An 18,806-nucleotide genomic window follows, 5' to 3' on the forward strand; every position below is an offset into this window, starting at 1 on the left:
GTACTTAAAGAACTCCCACAGCTTGCGCTAAAAATAATACCCGGAAATAATTATGCGCCATTTCCTTCCAAAGTATAATATCTTATGACATGTTATGGGCCTCAAATGCCTGCGGCACTCTCGAATAATGTTGGGTTGTGAAGGTGCTAATGTACGTCGCATATTCTTTAATGGTTGTAGAAATGGGGGAGGGGGGGGGGGAAAGGAGGGCGCGCTATTTCTGTAATGACTCAAGTTTATTCACCACGCGTGTACTACGTAATGTACATCATGTGCGTAAAGTGGTGGGATAAAGGCCGCATAGCGGAAGCTAGGGCTCCTCTCCACAAAATCCGAGAGCAGAAACAGGGCGATAGTGAATACAGTATATACACATACAAAAAAGCACGTTCAACAAAAGAAAAAAAATCCTAGCTCACGGGGGCGAAATCAAGAGAAAAACAAAGCTCTTAACCAGGGCTGTGCGAATATTCGAAACCTTCGAATAACGAATCGAATAGAGCTATATTCGAATCGAATAGTGCGTATTCGAAATACCGAATATTTTTCGAATATTTTTCGAATATTTTTCGAATAATCTGCAGCGAAGAAAAATGCTCGAAGGAACGAGACGTTGGAAGAGCGAGGGGTAACTTTTCTTGTTTTCATCATCGAGTTACCCAGATGCATGCAGCCCATGTACTTACGGGACTATCGACGCTATATTGATCATAGGATGAAGGCGCTCTTGCCTATACTCCAGTGTCGCATAAGCGACAGTGTCATAAATTCGCTATCTTCGCCATGACATTCATGATGATGTTAACTCATAAAAATTGCTTATTATTCATGGATCACTTTTATTTAAAAGCTTTTGACCACCTTGAATACTGTAGTCACTCCTATATTTCATCCCGCAGTTACAAACTATTTCGAAGGCTCCAGTTGCTCCTGTATACGAGCTCGCTTCAGTTTAATAATCGTGGTATTTTTTGTGGGTTAAAAGTAATCGTAATGTTCCTTTGTTAAAGCTTGTGAATAGGTGTTTCAAAGACAGTGTTGTGGAATTTTTGGGCTTTTTTTGAAAATTGTTACTTTACCAGTGTAGGGCTACTTTGAAGATTGTTGACTTACTATTCGAAAACTATTCGAGCAGTATTCGATTTCTATTCGTATTCGATTCGATGTCATCACTATTCGACTCGTATTCGATTAGGTTGTAAAATTCACTATTCGCACACCCCTACTCTTAACGTATCAAAAATCAATCACAAATACAGTTTAGTAACGCATTTCCTGCTATGCGGTGTAGGGTTTCATCGATTGAATTGTATCTATGGTTACAGAAATATAGTAACACAGTGATTGAAAACCAGAGTTTGTTCATAGGTGCTTCTAAAAGCCCAGGGTTCAGCCTGCTTGCGCAGACGTAAGCAAGGGCTTAATGCAAGTTGGCGATATTTTAAATGCGAAGCATTTCTTAGCGAACCTCTGGCACTTTGAGCGTTTCTATCTACGTATCTATCTATCTATCTATCTATCTAGCCGCCTACGTCTGGGTGCTCTCATGATTGCGTCCTTAACTTGGTGTAGACCAAAATTTGCATGGGAGCGTCATGTCATACAGGCGTCATGTCATATTAACGTCGGTAGTTCCAGTTTTGGCTCCGCTTTTATAGCAATCTAATAAACATTACGTTTGTATTCCTATGATTAAGCAAGCTATATTGAAGCATTGCTCGACCCCGGAGGAATACATTAACGAAAGTTACATATTATATCCACATCACCGCACCGTAAAGTGCACTTCGTCCACCAGAACGACACCGTGTATTCATTTCTTACGAGGCTGGGCGATGGCCTCATGCTGACTGAGGATGATGCCAGATTGATTGACAGCCGCTTTGTAGACTAGGCTACGTAGGCCACATACGCCCAGGTAGTATACGAATACGAAAAACACCATCCACTGATGTTGGTCTACCTAGCGCTATCCAGGCCTACCAGCCTCGACGGCCTATACCTCACCAACGCGAAGGGTGGCTTCAGGTTCCGACATGTCGCCGGCTCTGTGGACAGACAATTTGTCGACGAAATTACCGAGGCATCCACGAATTCCAACAGCTCTACTATACCACATGCTTCACTACACATGAACCCCTCGTCACCACGATCACGACCGGATCCTATAACGTCATGACCAGCTGCTGGTGCTCACTGATCACGGTGATGATGCCCTTGTTCAAGAACTGTCAAGAACTTCTTGCACCCATGCACACGGGTTCGTGAAACGTGCGTGCGTTCTCGGGACACATAAGCACTACATATCAGCTTACCGCTTCTGGTGTTGGTAATTCCCACGTTGCCATTGGCAGCGTTGCCCAACCGTAAACAACTGGTTATATAACACATATGCGGCTCTTGAACATAATATATGTGCGTGTAAAATTTATACAAATATTTAGCGTCATTTTGTAACGTGTCGCTCAGTAAAGAAAGTTACGCCACAGTCACCTACCCGCCGCATGCTTCGCATAACATCGACTCCCACGGTACGCGGGATCTGCCGAGTTTTTTACGTGAATAATGATTTTATGAATAATATTAGGCACGCCGTAGTGGAAGGCTCAGATAATTTTACCCGCCTGGTCTTCATTAATGTGCACCGAGACAACGGCGCTTCTGCATATCGACCACATCGAAATGCGTCCGCCGTGGCCGGGAATCGAACCCGCGTCCTCGAGCTCAGCATCGCAGCGCCTTAGCCTTTAGGCTGCCATTGTGCCGAAGCACCTTTGCTTTTGTCTTCGTTTTTAGTCGAACGCCACGGCTTCTGCACGCGCGTGCGTATTCACCGCGCAATCCTCCTCCTCCTCCTCCTCCTTCTCTCTCTCCCCCATTCTCCCCCTAGCCCCCTTTCCCATTGTACCAGCGTAGGGTATGCAGACACTTTTTTATGTAACCTCTCTGCCTGTTACAGCGACGCTGTCTTAGTCCACCCTCTGTCGCCGTCATCGTCGTCCTTGTAGTAGTAGTAGCAGTAACAATGGGCGTCGCGCAGGTCACGTGACCAGAGGGGGGAGTGAATAAATAAATAAAACTAAATGATGACGCTCGAAATGATGATGGTGCTAAATAACGATGATGATGATAATGTTGGTGCTCGTGAGTTAATCGCGTACACTCGCCCGCTTACAGCTACGCCGTACGGCGGTTTTCGCGGCGTGGAAATGGCTTTAAATTTTTTGTCCTTCCTTCAGCGCCATCACCTAGCATTATCGACGAATCGCTGCAGCGGGCGAGTATTTCAAAAAAAAAAAACAGTAGACAGACAAGTTCGCTCCCTCGCTGGTAAAGTGGCGCCAGCGAGACGCGCGTGCGCTTTATTGCTGCTCCTCATGCGACGGCGACGGCCACCGGTTTGACGTCCTCGTACTTGGCCATCTTGAGCAGTACGTGCTCCATCGAGACGTCACTCAAGATGACGTCGAGCGCGTTCTCGCTTAGTTGCTGCTTGAGGTTGTAAGCAGTTACCACGGCGGTGCTCCATGGCACCTTCAACGTGGTGGAATATTCCAGCGCCATTGATAGAAGGCCCGTATACACAGAACCAGGAAACGCTGCCTGCACCTGCGCAGGAATGTGCGTATATATTGGCGGTTGGTGACAATAATATAAAAAGTACGCTTATTTTTGTTTCTGTTGCAGCAACGAAAAAAAAAAAAAAACGTAGGTGCACTCATTTGCGCATGAGGACAGAGTTTAAGGAACCTCTATATCACACCGAGTACAACGACGAGAAAGTGGTTTCTCTCCATCCTTTAATACCTTCTTACAGGCGCTATCGCCTCCACGCCACTTATTTCTTCATGAAACACGTCGACAATGTCAGCACTAAGAAATTTGTAGCAACAGTACTGACAGTTGGGCGAGTTGGTACTGATTCATGACTGTTTTTTGCGCAACACACACACACGGACAGGATAGAAATACAAGACACCACGGGCGCAAACTCACAACTGTTTTATTTGAAACAACTAAATGCACTTTTATCTCCAAGTGCGCCCGTGGTGTCTATTTCTATCTTGTCCGTGTATGTGTTGCGCAAAAACAGTCACGAATCAGCACTAAGAGTTGATTCTGTCAGGATTTCGCGCTTTTCAGCTACACGTTGTTCTCGGCTTGCGCAGTCGAAAACGCACAAATCGAAGCGAAATCAGTTGATCGCGCATGTTAGTCATGCGAGACAAGGCAGAATGGGTGTGCGACTGCATGGCAAAGCACTTGGAGACAATTCACAAACGATATCTCTCGTATATGGACCAATCTAGATATTTCGTCACGGTGTCACGTGAAGGGACTACTGCCGTCAAGAATTGTGCCGGCCTAAAAGACGGGAAACGCAACGAGAGAATAACGCGCTCGTTCTTTTTATCTTCAGAGGTTCTTCAGGGTCCCTTTAAGCGTGATATCTCGTCGCATAGGTAATATATCAGCGGCTATTCACAATGCAGCCCCGCCACGGTGGTCTAGTGGTTATGGCGCTCGACTGCTGACCCGAAGGTCGCGGGATCGAATCCCGGCCGCGGCGGCTGCATTTTCGATGGAGGCGAAAATGTTTGAGGCCTGTGTACTTAGATTTAGGTGCACGTTAAAGAACCCCAGGTGGTCGAAATTTCCGGAGCCCTCCACTACGGCGTCTCTCATAATCATATCGTGGTTCTGGGACGTTAAACCCTAGATATTATTATTAAATATTCACAATGCACACTCGGGTCGCTAAAGAAAAGAAATATAGTGGAAAGGTTCTAACTGATGCAGTTACATTATCAGCCTCTACTGCCTTCTAAAGAGCTCCTCACCAGGCCCCATTTCAAATTTTGATTACACCGAATTCACGAGCCGTGGTCTCTGGTCGAACGAGCGCTTATGACGTAGGAATGTGCGCTTGCTATACTTTCACTCTCTCGTCAAGCGCGCCTCCCTTGAAAGGGAAAGCGTGCAGCTTCGTTTTAAATTTCGTCCGTTGGTCGGGTCCGAGAGAAAGTAGCGCGATGGATGCCCACAATGACAATGAAGCGATAACGCGCTGCTCACAATGCTCTGTACTGTATCTCACAGGCTGATTGCAGCACTGTGGAAGCTATGGGGCTGCTTAGCCAATAGGAAGAGTGAACACCCCTCACAATGTGTTCATCCGCGCCGCGTCGTCTGCTCGGCGTTGGTTCGTTCGTCATCACAATTATCGGCAGTTACCGATACAATAATTAAATGCTTACGACGTACACCCGAATTGTGATTAGCGTATCACGTATTGCTGTGACGTAGCACGAGCCAAACAAACACAGTTTTCTTAACATTTTCCAATTGTAATGCCATTACAAACATAAATATACGTTTTCCTGCGCAAGCGTCTGGTTTGTTTACACCTCGTAGCTTCCACCCTGCTGCAACCAGCTTGTGAAATGGAGCATAACTTTCGCCCCCGGCTTTCCGGGGTTAAAGGGGCCATGACACCCAATTTTCGATCATAATTATGTGTTATGTGGGTTAATCCTTGTGCATTCACAAATAAGCTGGCAAAATTTTAGCGCATTTAGTCGAGCACTTAGTTTATAATTGAATATTTTGTCAACACGCGAGTGGCCTGAGAGTCTGGCAACACTGGAGCTCTCGCGAGCCGTGAAGCAGCTAGCTGTGCGAGCGTCTACATTCCGGCGAACGATATTGTTCCGTGGCCAGCTGCGCGTGAAATCGAGGTATTTTAGCTTTCTTCAGCTTAGCACTGAAATTGAACGATTTGCAGCGGCTGGAACTTTGGTAGAAGACAACGGCTCCGCTCCTTGCTGCACATGACGTCACACGCGCCATGGCAAAATGGTGGTTGCCGGCGGTGGGAGGAACTTGCAGCAGGCGACTTCTAGGGCTTGTTTTGCACTGAAATATTCTTCTGTGGCCCACTTTTCATATCTGTATAGGCATAATAGAGCCTCTACTTTAAGTTTTCGCTGAAAACCACAAATTGTTGGGTGACCGTGTCATGGCCCTTTTAAGAGTGGGCAGTACACAGTTCTCGGAATGCAATATCAGGGCGTGGCATTGTCCTTGGCCGCAATTATCATAAAAAAAAAACATGCGTGGCCGAAACACTGCTTTTTTAAACAACGACGGGACACATCCAACTGGGTAAAGGTATGGGGCAGACTTGGCGCCCCCCCCCCCCCCCGGCACCCCCTCCACCCCTGTGCGCACGCCTATGCGTTAATTAACTAACCTGTGTGTGTATAGTGCTAATGATAGCGGCATTCTGGAACACCGATGGCTTCAGCTTGACGAGGATCATAGACCCTTTGCAGTACCGCTTCCGGAGATCACTGATGCTGCCTAAGCACTGGAACTGGCCGTTCAGCATGATAGCCATGCGGTCCGAGATGACCACGCAGTCCGACACACTCTGCGTCACGATCATGATCGCCGACTTGACCAGCTGCTTCAACATCTGGATGGCGCGGTAGATCTTTCGCTTGGACATTGCGTCTAGTCCCGTGGCTGGGTCGTTCATGAGCACGACTGGAGGAAGGCCGACGATGGCTATGGCCACGGCAAGCTTCCGACGAGTCACTGCGCTGTAGTTTAAAAGAAAGAAAGCAGAGATAAACAGCTATGCGGGAGGTAACGAAGAGTGGAATTGCCTTAAATGTAAGTACAGCCGAACCCGGATATATCGAATCTGAAGGCGGATCACGAAAGAGTTCTATATGCCCAATACCCACAAGGTAGGTGATTCGATATATAAAATATATTCAAGGGAATTTCAGAATCGTTCGATATAATTCGTTATACGTGGGTTTGATATATGCGCGTTAGACCGTACATGCTAAAGCAAACGAAAGTGTTCTCGCCCAACTATATTAGCTGAAGTGAAGGTATGACTCGGCGGTAAGAGCTAAACCACAAGGAATCATTCATTATCCTACCTTTCCTATGCGTAATTCACAGACTCCAGACGCATTTCTTGAAACAACCGGTAGAATATCGGCTATCCGCGTTTGTTCCCGAAATCTGCACCACTGTTTTTTAATGTTTCGCCTATACCATTCTCCGTTTCATCACTGGTTGTGCCGTATGACGTTCTTTGCTAAACTCCAAGTTTTTGCCACATCTGTTAGAGCTGATAGAAAGATCGTGCGTTTTTCTTTCTTTTTCAAGGATAGCGGGAAGTTCTCGATCATGGCCTGGTAATGCCTATTCCGCTTCGAAAGTGTACGCGCTTGTTAGAGGGAAGTGTACAATACCTTGTCGAGTCCACGGTATTGTCGGCAACGGCACTAAGGTTGAGCAGCAAGATCATGTGCTCGAGCATCTTGTCGATGGCGTCGCCCGTCATGCCTCGCACGCGGGTGTACAGCGTCAGCGTCTGGCGCACCGTCAGCCGACCGAGCACTCCGTCGTAGTACGGGCAGACGCCGATGCGCTGCTGCCACGCGGACGTGTTGCTGAGCATCGTGTGACCAATCAGCGCGGTGCCCGATGTGGGCGGCAGCACACCGGACAGGATGTCCAGGAGCGTAGTCTTGCCGCAACCGCGCAGGCCGAGCACAACGAACGTCTCGCCAGGATCCACGTGGAACGTCAACCCTTGCAGTACCTGTCACGTTAATCGATACGTGTACCTGCCGCAATGTCCTACTAGTTATGGTGCTCGAATGCTGACTCGAAGGTCGGGGGATCGAATGCCTGCCCTTATTAGGGTAAGGCGGGGCAAAATGAGACGCGGGGCAAAACGCGACATTTTGACTTTGCCGCCCTCTATAGCTAATACAAAAAGTACCTTTTCTTTATTTCTCTATTTCAGCGATAGGTGCCGGTAGTTTTCGACATTTTTTGCGTAAAAGTTGATGATTGCTCACAGCGTTCGCGCGGGAAAAATTGCGCGGCTGATGTCAGTGTGTTCGCGACCCGCCAAAAAGGGCGAAATTCTGCTCGGCCAAATTTTCGGATCCGTGCATGAAGCTACTCCGGCATCAGTACAACAATGTAAGTATTTATGTTGTTACTTTATACTATTAGCTACATTCCACTAAAAGTTTAGTTCATTTGGTGCCGTGGGCCAAAGGGGAAATTTTTTTTAATTTGGGCATTTGAGAGGTGCAAAACGCGACAAAAAGGCATTTAATTGCCTCAGAGAGTGTCTTATTGAGTGAGCCATTTATTTACGCTCATTATATATGATATTTTTTTGTTAAGGATGGTGCGGACGTACAAGAGAATATCATCTAGGGTTTCCTGGGAGGAAAACGACATGAAAAAAACACTGAATGCTTTTCAGGAGTTTCGGAGCAGCACAGCGCCGGGTTCTGTGTGGATTCAATGCGTGGAGTGCGAAGACTGGGCGCATGAAGACTGCATGGCTACCCACGGAGTGAATTTGAAGTGCTTCTACTGCAAGAACTGAAAGGATAATATTTTTTCACGCTTTCTCTTTCTGCCTCACGCAGCGTCTCGTTTTGTTGGGGCAAAATGAGACATGTGGTGCATTTTTTGTTTCTTTTTTAAATAATATTTTGAACCGTCGCAGCATGGCCATATTTATGTAGCACATACCTTGTACCCAAAAGAAAGTTCCCGTGTTGACATTTTATGGTAACGAGTGAAATAAAAAAAGATATTCACTATTTTCACATTTTTGTCGCGTTTTGCCCCGCCTTACCCTAATAGATCCGTGCCCACTAAGCGCACGTGTTTTTCTGTTATTTCAGTGCCACCAGTGCCTCGCCACGGTTTGTTATCCATCTAATACTGCTTGCTCTTTGATAAAATGTCCAACAAGTGGAATGTCGCTTGAGCCAATGTTTCGACAAGCGAATTTCCTTTGTTCAAATGACTCCAGTGGCATTCCTCGTTCAAAGAATTGTAATAATTTCAAGCCTTCACCATCTCCTGAAATTCTGTCTTGCTTAGACTAACACTGTTTAAATACTGATACCCGATACTGCGGCCGATGTGTACCTGCCAAAAACATTCGCCGCTCCTTTCACAGAAAATAACACCGTGTAGTCTTCTGTTTACGCTTCAATGGTCATGCAAAAAGTTGTGTTGGCCAATATATTTAATAGGCTTGATAACTGGACGAGTTGGTAAGTATGCGTTGATGTAAGCTCCGCTACAAGACGGGACGGAGTAAGAAGGGAAAAGCTCTACCTATACGACGGGCAGCTTGTTTAAGGCACTTTTTATCTCTCTCGGTTTGTCAAATAGATGCACTCGGAGAACATCCTGGAGCGTACTTTGCAAAAGAGTTGAGCTAGGCCACCATCATAGTTCCGCTAATGAAAACACTGACTTACACCGACGTTAACGTGGTTCATTTCGGTGGACCCCACAGTAAAGCTCTACAGCGGATGTTGGGGTGTGACGTTTCTAAAGATGACTTTGGGGCATCTCAAAATATCCTGGCTCCGATCATGAAGAGACGTTTGCCAAAGGTTTATATGTCGTGTCCTCACAGAATCTATTTCACGAGTGAGGAATATGCTCGAATCAGGGGCGTAGCCAAAATATTTTTTCGTGGGGGGGGGGGGGGGGGGGGGGAGGGGCACCTCCTTGAACTGAAGTGGGGGTCGGCCAGGCAAATGTGATCGAGTGTCATTTTGAGCTCTGTATGCCATGCCAAAAAAAATTCGGCGTGGGGGGGGGGGGGGCACAAGCTCGGTGTGCCCCCCCACGCCGATGTTTCCGTCCATGGCGTAGTATGCTGTGCTGCTTGTGGCGCCTATATGGAAACTGAAAGGTAGATGCTGTGGTGATGGAACACGTACCTGCCGGGTCCCGGTGTGCTGGCGAATGTCGAGTATAAGGAGCCTCGGTTTCGTGAAGTCATTACCGGCGACTATCTTTTCTACGGCCTTCCTCTCTTCGGCCACTCCCTCGCGCAAACCCTGAGCCGGTGCTGCCGGCGTTTGGGCACCCGATCGGAACCACGGCCACCGCAGCATGCCGTGTTCGAACAAGCCAAGCAATATCAGCAGCACAAAGCCTTCCACGAGCATGACGAGGAGCTCGACCAGGACGGCGTCCCTGCATTTTCAAAGAGAGGTTTTTCGAACTCGTACAAAGACCTATACCACGATGGAGTATACGGTTCCCACTTAATCCGCATTTTCATCCCCAAATCCCGAGTTCCAGGAAATCCCACAGACTCGGAGACCGTTGTCGAATATAATGATCTTGGATGACGGGCTCGAGAAATTAAGGATTTGCGAGCTTAGCGTGTTTTCAAACTCTCGAAAGTAGCGCGAGCGGAGCAGCGCGAGTTTTTTTCGAGCGTCTTTGCAGCGCGTGACTATGGCGACCACTCGATAGAACCGCACCAACGCCTCACTTCTAAGCAGTGCTCTGCACAAACTGACCCCTTCCCCGCCCCTCCCAGGAAAAAAGAAACGCATTTACACCAGATACCATAGGTCGGCAAGCTCACTGATGAGTCGACTCACTCAGACTCACTCAGATAGAGCCGTGAGTATGAGTATGAGTCCGAGCGAGTATGATTTTGGTGAGTTTAGTCCGAGTGAGTCCGGCTGCAAAAAATTTCAATGAGTCTTAGTGCAAGTGAGTCCGGTTGAGGAAAATTTTGGTGAGTCTGAGTCCGAGTGAGCTCTAAGCAGAAAATATATATCATGAGTGAGCCTGAGTGAGCTCCACATTTTTTGCCGACCTATGCCAGATACTATGAAGAAAACGCCCCTACGCCATTCTGCTCCTACAAAGTATGCAGTGCGGACTCCTCGCTCGCCGTTAGTGTCCCGCAAAAATATCGTTTAACACTTAATTTTAAACAACCTGTCATTATTTAGAACACAAGGTGTCACCTCCAGGACACCAAAGAGGCAATGGAGACACGAAAGCCCGAAGCTGGGCTCTTCGTTGGTTGGGGCTCTCCGAGGTCTCCGTGTGCCGGGGGTACGAACGGCTGTCCGCTGCCACGGACAGCCAATTTTGCACGTGAACGCCACTTAGCACGATTCCACGACCTGCTGCCTTACTAGTATGTCTATTCTGAGTAGCGCGTACAGGTTTGCCGCGCTGCATTGCCGCCGTCACCAATTAACACAACTTTGGAAAGGCTGCAAGGAAGCTCCATGTCTGTTTGCACACATTGTCCTCTCCCCCCCCCCCCCGACTTCTCCCGGCTTAGTCGAAAAATGGTGTTAACTTAGCGGAAAGAAAACAGCGCGAAAGATGGAGCACAAGAAAAAGGAACCACAAACAACAGCGCTGTTTGTGGTTCCTTTTTCTTGTGCTCCTTCTTTTGCGCTGTTTCCGCTGTCGTACCAACACACCCAAGCATCCATTTTAGCGTTAAATTGGCGATACGGGCGGGGAAATATGAACAAAAAGCACCTACAGGCTACAACTTTATTACAGATTTTCGCGTGACCTTCTAGTAAGTTTTGCCCGTCACCATATAAACCAAAACATCGATGTGTATACCATACCTGTGAAATGCAAACGGGCTGAGGTGGCTGACGGTCCTTCCGTTGCTGGCGTAGAAGGAAGCGCAGCAGTAGCGCAGGTTCGTCAGAAGCACGGCGCCTTCGTCGGGGCTGTTGTGCAGGTAGGCGCAGACATCGTACACCATCTGCGTCGTGCCCTGGCAGTAGCGATCCTCGCTCACCTTCTGCGTGACCTTGGTGATTGCCCAGGTGTAGGAGAATGGAGGCAGTAGGTACAGGACCATCAGCAGTGGGTCCCATGGCTGAGTAAGCGATATCAAGTTCTTGGAACCCTGCTCTTGCGAGATCATCAACAACTGGTAGCCCATGGTGCTCACGGTTCCTGCGCCAGCCATGAAATGATACATTTCACACCAAGTGGTAAACGGCGCGTGCACTATTTGTAGAAAGTTGAGAAGCGCATTCGGCATCTGCTAAAAAGCTGGCTGTAAGTCGCTGACTGGGTCTCAACACAAAATCTCGCCATTTTCGGGAGTAAATTTCAACAGCTCTTTTGATTTTCGCCGGGGCGAAATTTATTTGGCCACTTCATCAAATGTATTGTAGTGAGGAAGAGGAAGAAGAGCTTCCGCGTCTGTTGTTGCTGTGCACGCGATCTACCTTCGGGTTCTGCCGGTGCTATACCTCGACTGTTTAAGACGTCGCCGTCGCACAATAAATCGTCGTACGACATCTGGTGGAGGTTGCTGGAATCCCTGGCCTCAACCTGGAACTTCGCAACCGAACGTTGCCAGCTGTTTCAAGCACTATGACCGACGCTGTTGATAATCAGCCTGAAGCCGCCGCCCCTTCCACCAGCTGCGGCGCCGTCCAGTGGCAACGCGACCCTCCAGTCTTTAGCGCAGCAGGTGAGATTGATGCAGAAGACTGGCTTTCCATCTATGAGCGCGTCAGCGAGCACAACAAATGGGATGACCCGGCCAAACTACGTGCGGTCATCTTCTATCTCGCTGACGTTGCGAGCCTCTGGTTCCACAATCATGAGCGTCAATTACAGACCTGGACCGCCTTCAAGACAGCATTCACGGAAGTCTTCGGCCGCCCCACCTTGAGAAAGCTCCGCGCTGAGCAACGTCTACGCCAGCGCGCTCAACTGCCTGGTGAGACGTACACCAGTTACATAGAGGATGTCGTGGACCTTTGTGCCCGCGTCGATTCCTCGATGAGCGAAGAGGACCAAGTGAAGCATGTCCTCAAAGGCATCGAAGACGACGCATTCCAGATGCTTCTTGCGCGAAACCCTACTTCTGTCGCGGCCATCGTCACCCTTTGCCAGAGCTTCGATGAATTGCGTCGACAAAGGGTCCTTGCGCGCAGCGCTGTTGCACCTGCCAACTCGCTCTCGGGTCTCACGCTTGCCGCCAACCCGGCGTCCGATATGTCCCTCTCCGGCAAGATTAAGGACTTCATTCGTGAAGAGGTGGCGCGCCAACTGTCCATGCTTCCTCTAGGAGATCGCCCTGTACAGCCTGCCACACCTTTGGCTGATACCATCAGAAGGGCCATCCGCGAGGAGCTTGCCGAGTCGCTACCTTTGGCTCAACCATTCGCTCCCGTAGCTGCACCTCTGACTTATGCTGCAGTCGCAGCGCGACCTGCGCATCAAACCGTCGCATTTCCTGCCGCGATGCGACCACGAACATCTCCCCCTCCTTTGTCGCCCCAAGTTCCACCTCGAAGCCATTTTCAGAACCCCTGGCGCACACGTGACAACCGACCCATATGCTTCGCTTGCGGTTTCGCCGGCCACGTCGCACGCTTCTGCAATCGTCGCATGCCTTCTGCTCATCCAACTGTTGCAGTACCTGGATACGGCTACTCGAATGATGATACCGGTAATGCCATGCGTTCCAACCCAGACTTTTCGCCGCTACCTCGACGTCCTTTCGCCAACCATCGATCACCCTCCCCACGTCGTCGCTCGCCTTCGCCCTTACGTCGTCGCCAGTCGCCCAGCGAGGGAAACTAGCTGCTGCAGTTCCGCAGGCACGAACTGCAAGCTTCGCGACTTCTACAAGGCCTGCACAGTCGCCGCGCAATTTATTGGACGTTATAGTTGAAGGATCATTATGTTGAAGGATTAGTTGAAGGATCAGTTGAAGGATCAGTTATGGGTATCTGTAATATTTTTAGGCTGCCAAGAACCCTTATATTCATGTAGCTGACGTAGGCCCACGAGTTCACTAACCACAAATTTCGGGTAAAAGTCCCCAGAAGAGACACGGATGTTCACTACTCAAATGAAGCGAGGTTTTCTGCAGGATGCATGCTTTAATTTTGAGGATTTACGTGCGAACACCGCAATGTGATTATGACGCACGCCGTAGTGGAGGAATGAAAATCAGTTTTGACCCCCCGGGATACTTTAGTGTGAACCTAAATATGAGTGCACGCGCGTTTTTGCACTTCGCCCCCTTCAAAACGAAATGCGGTCACCGTGGACGGGAATCGAGCCCACGCCCTTATGATTGCCAGCGCAGCGAGCCTCCTCATCCGCCCTCCCCATAGCACCAAGGTAACGGGCCACAGCTTGTACTACAGTCTGTTACAACCTAAGAATGGATAAGAAACGGCATGATGTAGTGATCACGTGGTATGCCCTCCTTGCAGCTGCGTGGCACATTTTCCTTCCGTCACACCAGGTCTGTGTAGAACGTCTGCTGGACAGTAAGTACTCTTCACTTTGCATGGGAAACGTTTAAAGATTTACAATCGAGAAGAGCACAAGTAACCTGGTTAATCAGCTCGCACCGGATAGGGTAAACTGAATATCGCTGGGAGAGGCCTTCGTCCTGCAGTAGGCTAAGACAGGATGATGATGATGATGATGATGGTGATGAATCTGGTTAATGGCATTCGGCTGTAATGTGTGTTGCCTTAACCCCAAGAAACAGAATGTCAGCAATCGTTTCATGTTTTTGTTCAAGAATGACTAAACATTGGAGTGGCATAATCCTCTTCTCAGCTTGTGACGCCTTAAGCCCACTAGGGCGTCTGCGAGAATTCAGATGTATTTCTTGTCCGTCGGAAATCATTAACTCTAATTTAGGGCATGCTAGCAAAGGTAAATGATCGCGTTATACGAACCCCGTAACAGCTTCAACTTATTACGGTTAGTAATCCTAGCAATTGCAATCCGACAGTTAAAGGAAATAGATAAAAAGACGCTTTTTTAACACATAACACACACATGAATTTCAATTATTTGACTATTTAATAATATTCTTACGCTCATTTTGTATTAGCATAATATTAGAAAATGGCTACTAAATAGGGGCGAATTGAAGGAGTAAGTATTAAAGGTGATCATTAAGCACCCTTAGATCTGTTAAAATTATCGCGTCTGCGCGGTAGCGAGCGAGTGCGCGCAGCTACATGTGTGTACGGAGTTTCTCAGCAACAACGTTACGGATAATAAGTTTTCATGATCAGCCAGACGTGTAATGTGTCTCGCGACTTCTACTTGCTTAGCGGCGCGTCTATCTTTACCTGAAAGGGCATTGATCGCGTTCACAATCAGAAAGCCGCTGATGACGGAGTCGGTGACGAAGGAGAACCAGTAGGTGAGGGCCAGTATGCTGTGCACGTAGCTGAGGAACACCATTACCACGCTTATCGCTGGAAAGAGCAAAACATGCAGCGTTGGATTAGATTTAAAAAAAAAAAGCACGTGCTAGCTTTCAGATGCTCGTATAGGACGGAGTTGCCAAATGGCAAATGAGAGATGCAGTGTTCAGGTGAACTATCGAACACAAATAAGGATGAACATGAAGATATAACAAAAGCGTTACTCATATAATAAGTGCTTCCGTGCACTCTGACAACAGTGGAGGTTCGGGTGCGCGGATTTTCAAGAACATAAAGGGCCATTTCTTTATTTTACACCTATTTGCGTGTGCGTAATGGCAAATAAGGGCCCGTGGAACTGCTAAAGAGGCGGAGGCAACAAAATTTCTTGGAAAAAAAAAAGAGACACGGCAAGTTTTAGATATTCTAGCTCGTATATCTAAGGTTGCTACTGTGGGCTCGTTGGTTTGCCATTAATACCTGTAACGCAGGTACGCTGTGTATGCATCTTCGTTCCTTGATTAGTTCCGCGTATTTTACGCGCAACGTTGGACGTAGTATAGTCAGTTTTGGTGCACAGCATTTACAGCGTGAAAAAAATTTAGAGGCCACTTCGCCTAAGGGCCTTGGTCTGCGGAATGTTTACTGAAGTAGCCAACATGAGCCAACATTAGTCAACAGTAACGAACTTTAGCCTACATTAGCCAAGAATTAGCCAGTGCTGATATTAGGCGAGGAAATACGGTAAGCTTAAAAAAAGTATATTTCGGCCGGATTATAGTTTTAAATAACAGTTTGTATGCCCTACTTTACGTAAGTAGCAATTTTTCCATGTTTAGCTGGCAATGTTTTTTAAAGGTTGGCTCAAAATCTGATTATGAAACTTCAGTTGACTTCACATGGAATGCTTCGCACTAAAGACAAGGACACAATTCGTGGCGGTACACCTGTTATGTTATTGTTGGGATACCGTTGATGACTCCCGATGACAACACGACTGTATGAAAGCCATTGAGATCTATTCAGTACACGTTCCTTAAGCTCACCTGGATGTCTCCCTGTGGCCTGAAGAATACCAGCTAACCATCTCGAGCGCGGCTGATCCCGTTTCTCCTTACGTTCCAGTTTAGCCACCATTAATTTTCGCTCCAGGGAATCGCTAGCACCCATGGCTCGACAAGAATGGGAAAGTTTTCGTCTTATGACCTTTGCTTTAGAGTTAATTCAGTATTGTAAGTGACCGAGATAACAGCCGAGTGAAATACAATGCTCACCGATGCTCATGAATTCCGAGTGGCAGAAGAACACGGGAAAGAAAAGGACGAGGAGTGCCCCTAGAGAGAGCACCATGTCCCAGACATAATTGCCCAGCCAGTAGATGAACGGGTGCACGCCGGAGATGAGCTGCATTGTCTTGGAATTGGTGACGCGATCTTCGATTGGGAAAAGGACGAAGCTGGCCGCAACCACCGATGTTGTGGCCGGTAGCAGGACCATGCGAAGCACGCGAGAGGACAGCACAGCGGACAGCTCGTCGGCGTAGCGAAGGTTGTGCGCGCTGCGTGAAGCGATGGTGTCGTTGTCCGTCCTGAGAGGCCGCAGGACAGTCACCATCATGGCGTCGTTGTCGCCCGAGATCTTTCTGAGCAGTGCGGTGCTGACGGCCGCCAGGGATGCCGACTGTGTGTGGTAGGAGTCGCCGTTGTACCACGCAACGGCCTTGCCCGCCGTGGTTTTGTCAGGGCCTGCCTGGAACTCGGCGCCGGCCATGTACTCGCGGAAGGCGGTGCGCGACTTCTTGAAATCCAACATGAGACCATTCACGTTGGTGACGTCCTTGACCTTTAAAACGAAAATGGCGTTCGTTTGGGGGAGGCAGGCGTCAGAGAGAACGCAAACATTGCGAGTACGTCCTCTTCTAGTTAAATGAAAAATTTATACCGTCTCTACTCTGGCGAATCCTATGCCGGAATATAATTTTGATGACTAAATGCAACCGGTTAGGTTCTTTGAACGGTTGCGCTTCGTCATCGTTACACATTTTTTTTTCAAGTCATAATCTGCTCTACTTTTTCAGCCCGTTCATGACACCAGTTTCAGACAAGGTGCCAAGTCGGTTCAATCGAAGTATTTGTCTATATATATAATATGCGTCGAGACTGACTGCAAAAGGTAACACGTAATGCTTGTCACGTACCTTTGTGTCCTCCCTGTCCAAGTATCGGTGGTATTCTTGCTTGAAAGGCTCAGACGCCTTGTCGGCCGAGACGAACACGTCGGACTCCGGATGCAGTAAGGGTAGGTCGTACGTAAGTCTGTCGCCGGCGAAGCTGACCGCCAGCTGGTTACCAAGGCGTTTCTCCGACTGGCACTCGGCGAACATGAGGGCGGCCGGCAGCAGCCAGCAAAGAACGGGCAACGCGAACGTCTGCCGGGTGTAGTTGCGACGTTTCTCGATCATGGCGACCAGCGTCTGCTTGAACGTCGGCTTACCGGCCTTCAGGTCGAACATGCCTTTCATATGCTGATCTATCTGCACCGATGACTCGTACTCTTCGACTTGGGACACGCCGCCCACGTTCTCGGTGGCGATGATGTCGCGGTGCGAGTACTCGATCTCCGTGGCGGCGTGCGACTTCAAGACGCTGCGCCGCGCCAAGGACGCCGCGCGGCGTCTGGACTCGACGGTCGCCACGTCCAGCTCCAGAATCACGCGAGTGAATAGGTCCTGCATGGTGACCACGTTCACCTGCGAGAGGAAACCAAGCACGTGGTTTACGCAAATAGTTCTGTTGTTTGGGAGCAGCTACAAGCACACCATGCAGCTGCCCCCAACTCCTCTTGAACAAAGGTGGACGAAGCCATGGTATAGACGCCAGCAGAACGTGATGAATTTAGTGCAGTAACATCGTCTTCTTTATTTAATTTTATTAAACGCGTAATTACCACTACACGATTTACCAATCGTTGAAGACGTAGTGTCCTCTGCACCTCTTATAATAACACGATGGTTTCAGGCTGCTTTTTGTTGCATTTTAGACTGAAGCAGCGCAAACAACAAAGACTAAGACTGACACAAGAGCCTAAAGGGACACTAAAATGAAACAATCAATCGGTTTATATTGATAAATTGTACTCGGAGAACTCTAATGTTGTTAATTGCACCATCATAGGTTTATTAATACAGGAGAAAATCAAGGTCAAAGCTTCATTGTTAAGTTTAGGGCCGAAATCTCAGCGCGTGATGTCACGGATTTCAAATTGTATTTTTCATATCTTGGCGACATTGGCGCAACGAAATTTCCTGAAACTTCGTATTTTAAGTCCCTCTCAGAGCACAATGTACTTCATTTTACTGGTTAGGAACTACGTAGGACCCAGTAGACGCCGTCCAAATTTATGACGTGACGGCGTTTGGGGCGGAAATTTCAACGTGGCGTCGCACCCGAATTTTTTTTTGTGCGCGTTTTTTTTTCGCTTACCAAGCGTCTTCTCACAGTCAGCGTAGTTATTTTGGAATTGTGAAAGAGTAATTCACTAACATGACAAAAATCATTCGTCTCTTTCGTGTCCTTTTAACAAGTCAAGACTGTCTTAACAACAAGACGGTCTTAACAGGAAGCATTACATCATGGTCGATTTTCTCACTCAAGCATATCCGAAATTCAGAAGAGCTTTCATTAGACGGCCGTGAACCGTGTCAAGTTTGTTGCGTACGAGAACGGGTGTGCATTCTACCAATTGCGG

At 48.1% G+C, this 18,806-nt stretch overlaps 1 protein-coding gene across 1 annotated transcript; it reads right to left on the reverse strand.

The window, feature by feature from the left end:
* Window positions 1-3,348: 3,348 nt before the first annotated feature.
* Window positions 3,349-17,803, reverse strand: LOC119393170 (ATP-binding cassette sub-family A member 2). The gene is made up of 8 exons (XM_049416169.1): window positions 17,257-17,803; window positions 16,334-16,901; window positions 14,982-15,110; window positions 11,475-11,814; window positions 9,798-10,056; window positions 7,275-7,627; window positions 6,254-6,605; window positions 3,349-3,609 (listed from the first exon to the last, which is right to left on the reverse strand). The coding sequence occupies exons 1-8, from the start codon at window positions 17,791-17,793 to the stop codon at window positions 3,376-3,378; spliced, it is 2,772 nt and encodes a 923-aa protein (XP_049272126.1). The 5' UTR covers window positions 17,794-17,803; the 3' UTR covers window positions 3,349-3,375.
* Between the last annotated feature and the right edge of the window lie 1,003 nt (window positions 17,804-18,806).

The sequence above is a fragment of the Rhipicephalus sanguineus genome, chromosome 5 (genome assembly GCF_013339695.2).
Source record: "Rhipicephalus sanguineus isolate Rsan-2018 chromosome 5, BIME_Rsan_1.4, whole genome shotgun sequence".
Lineage (NCBI taxonomy): Eukaryota > Metazoa > Arthropoda > Arachnida > Ixodida > Ixodidae > Rhipicephalus > Rhipicephalus sanguineus.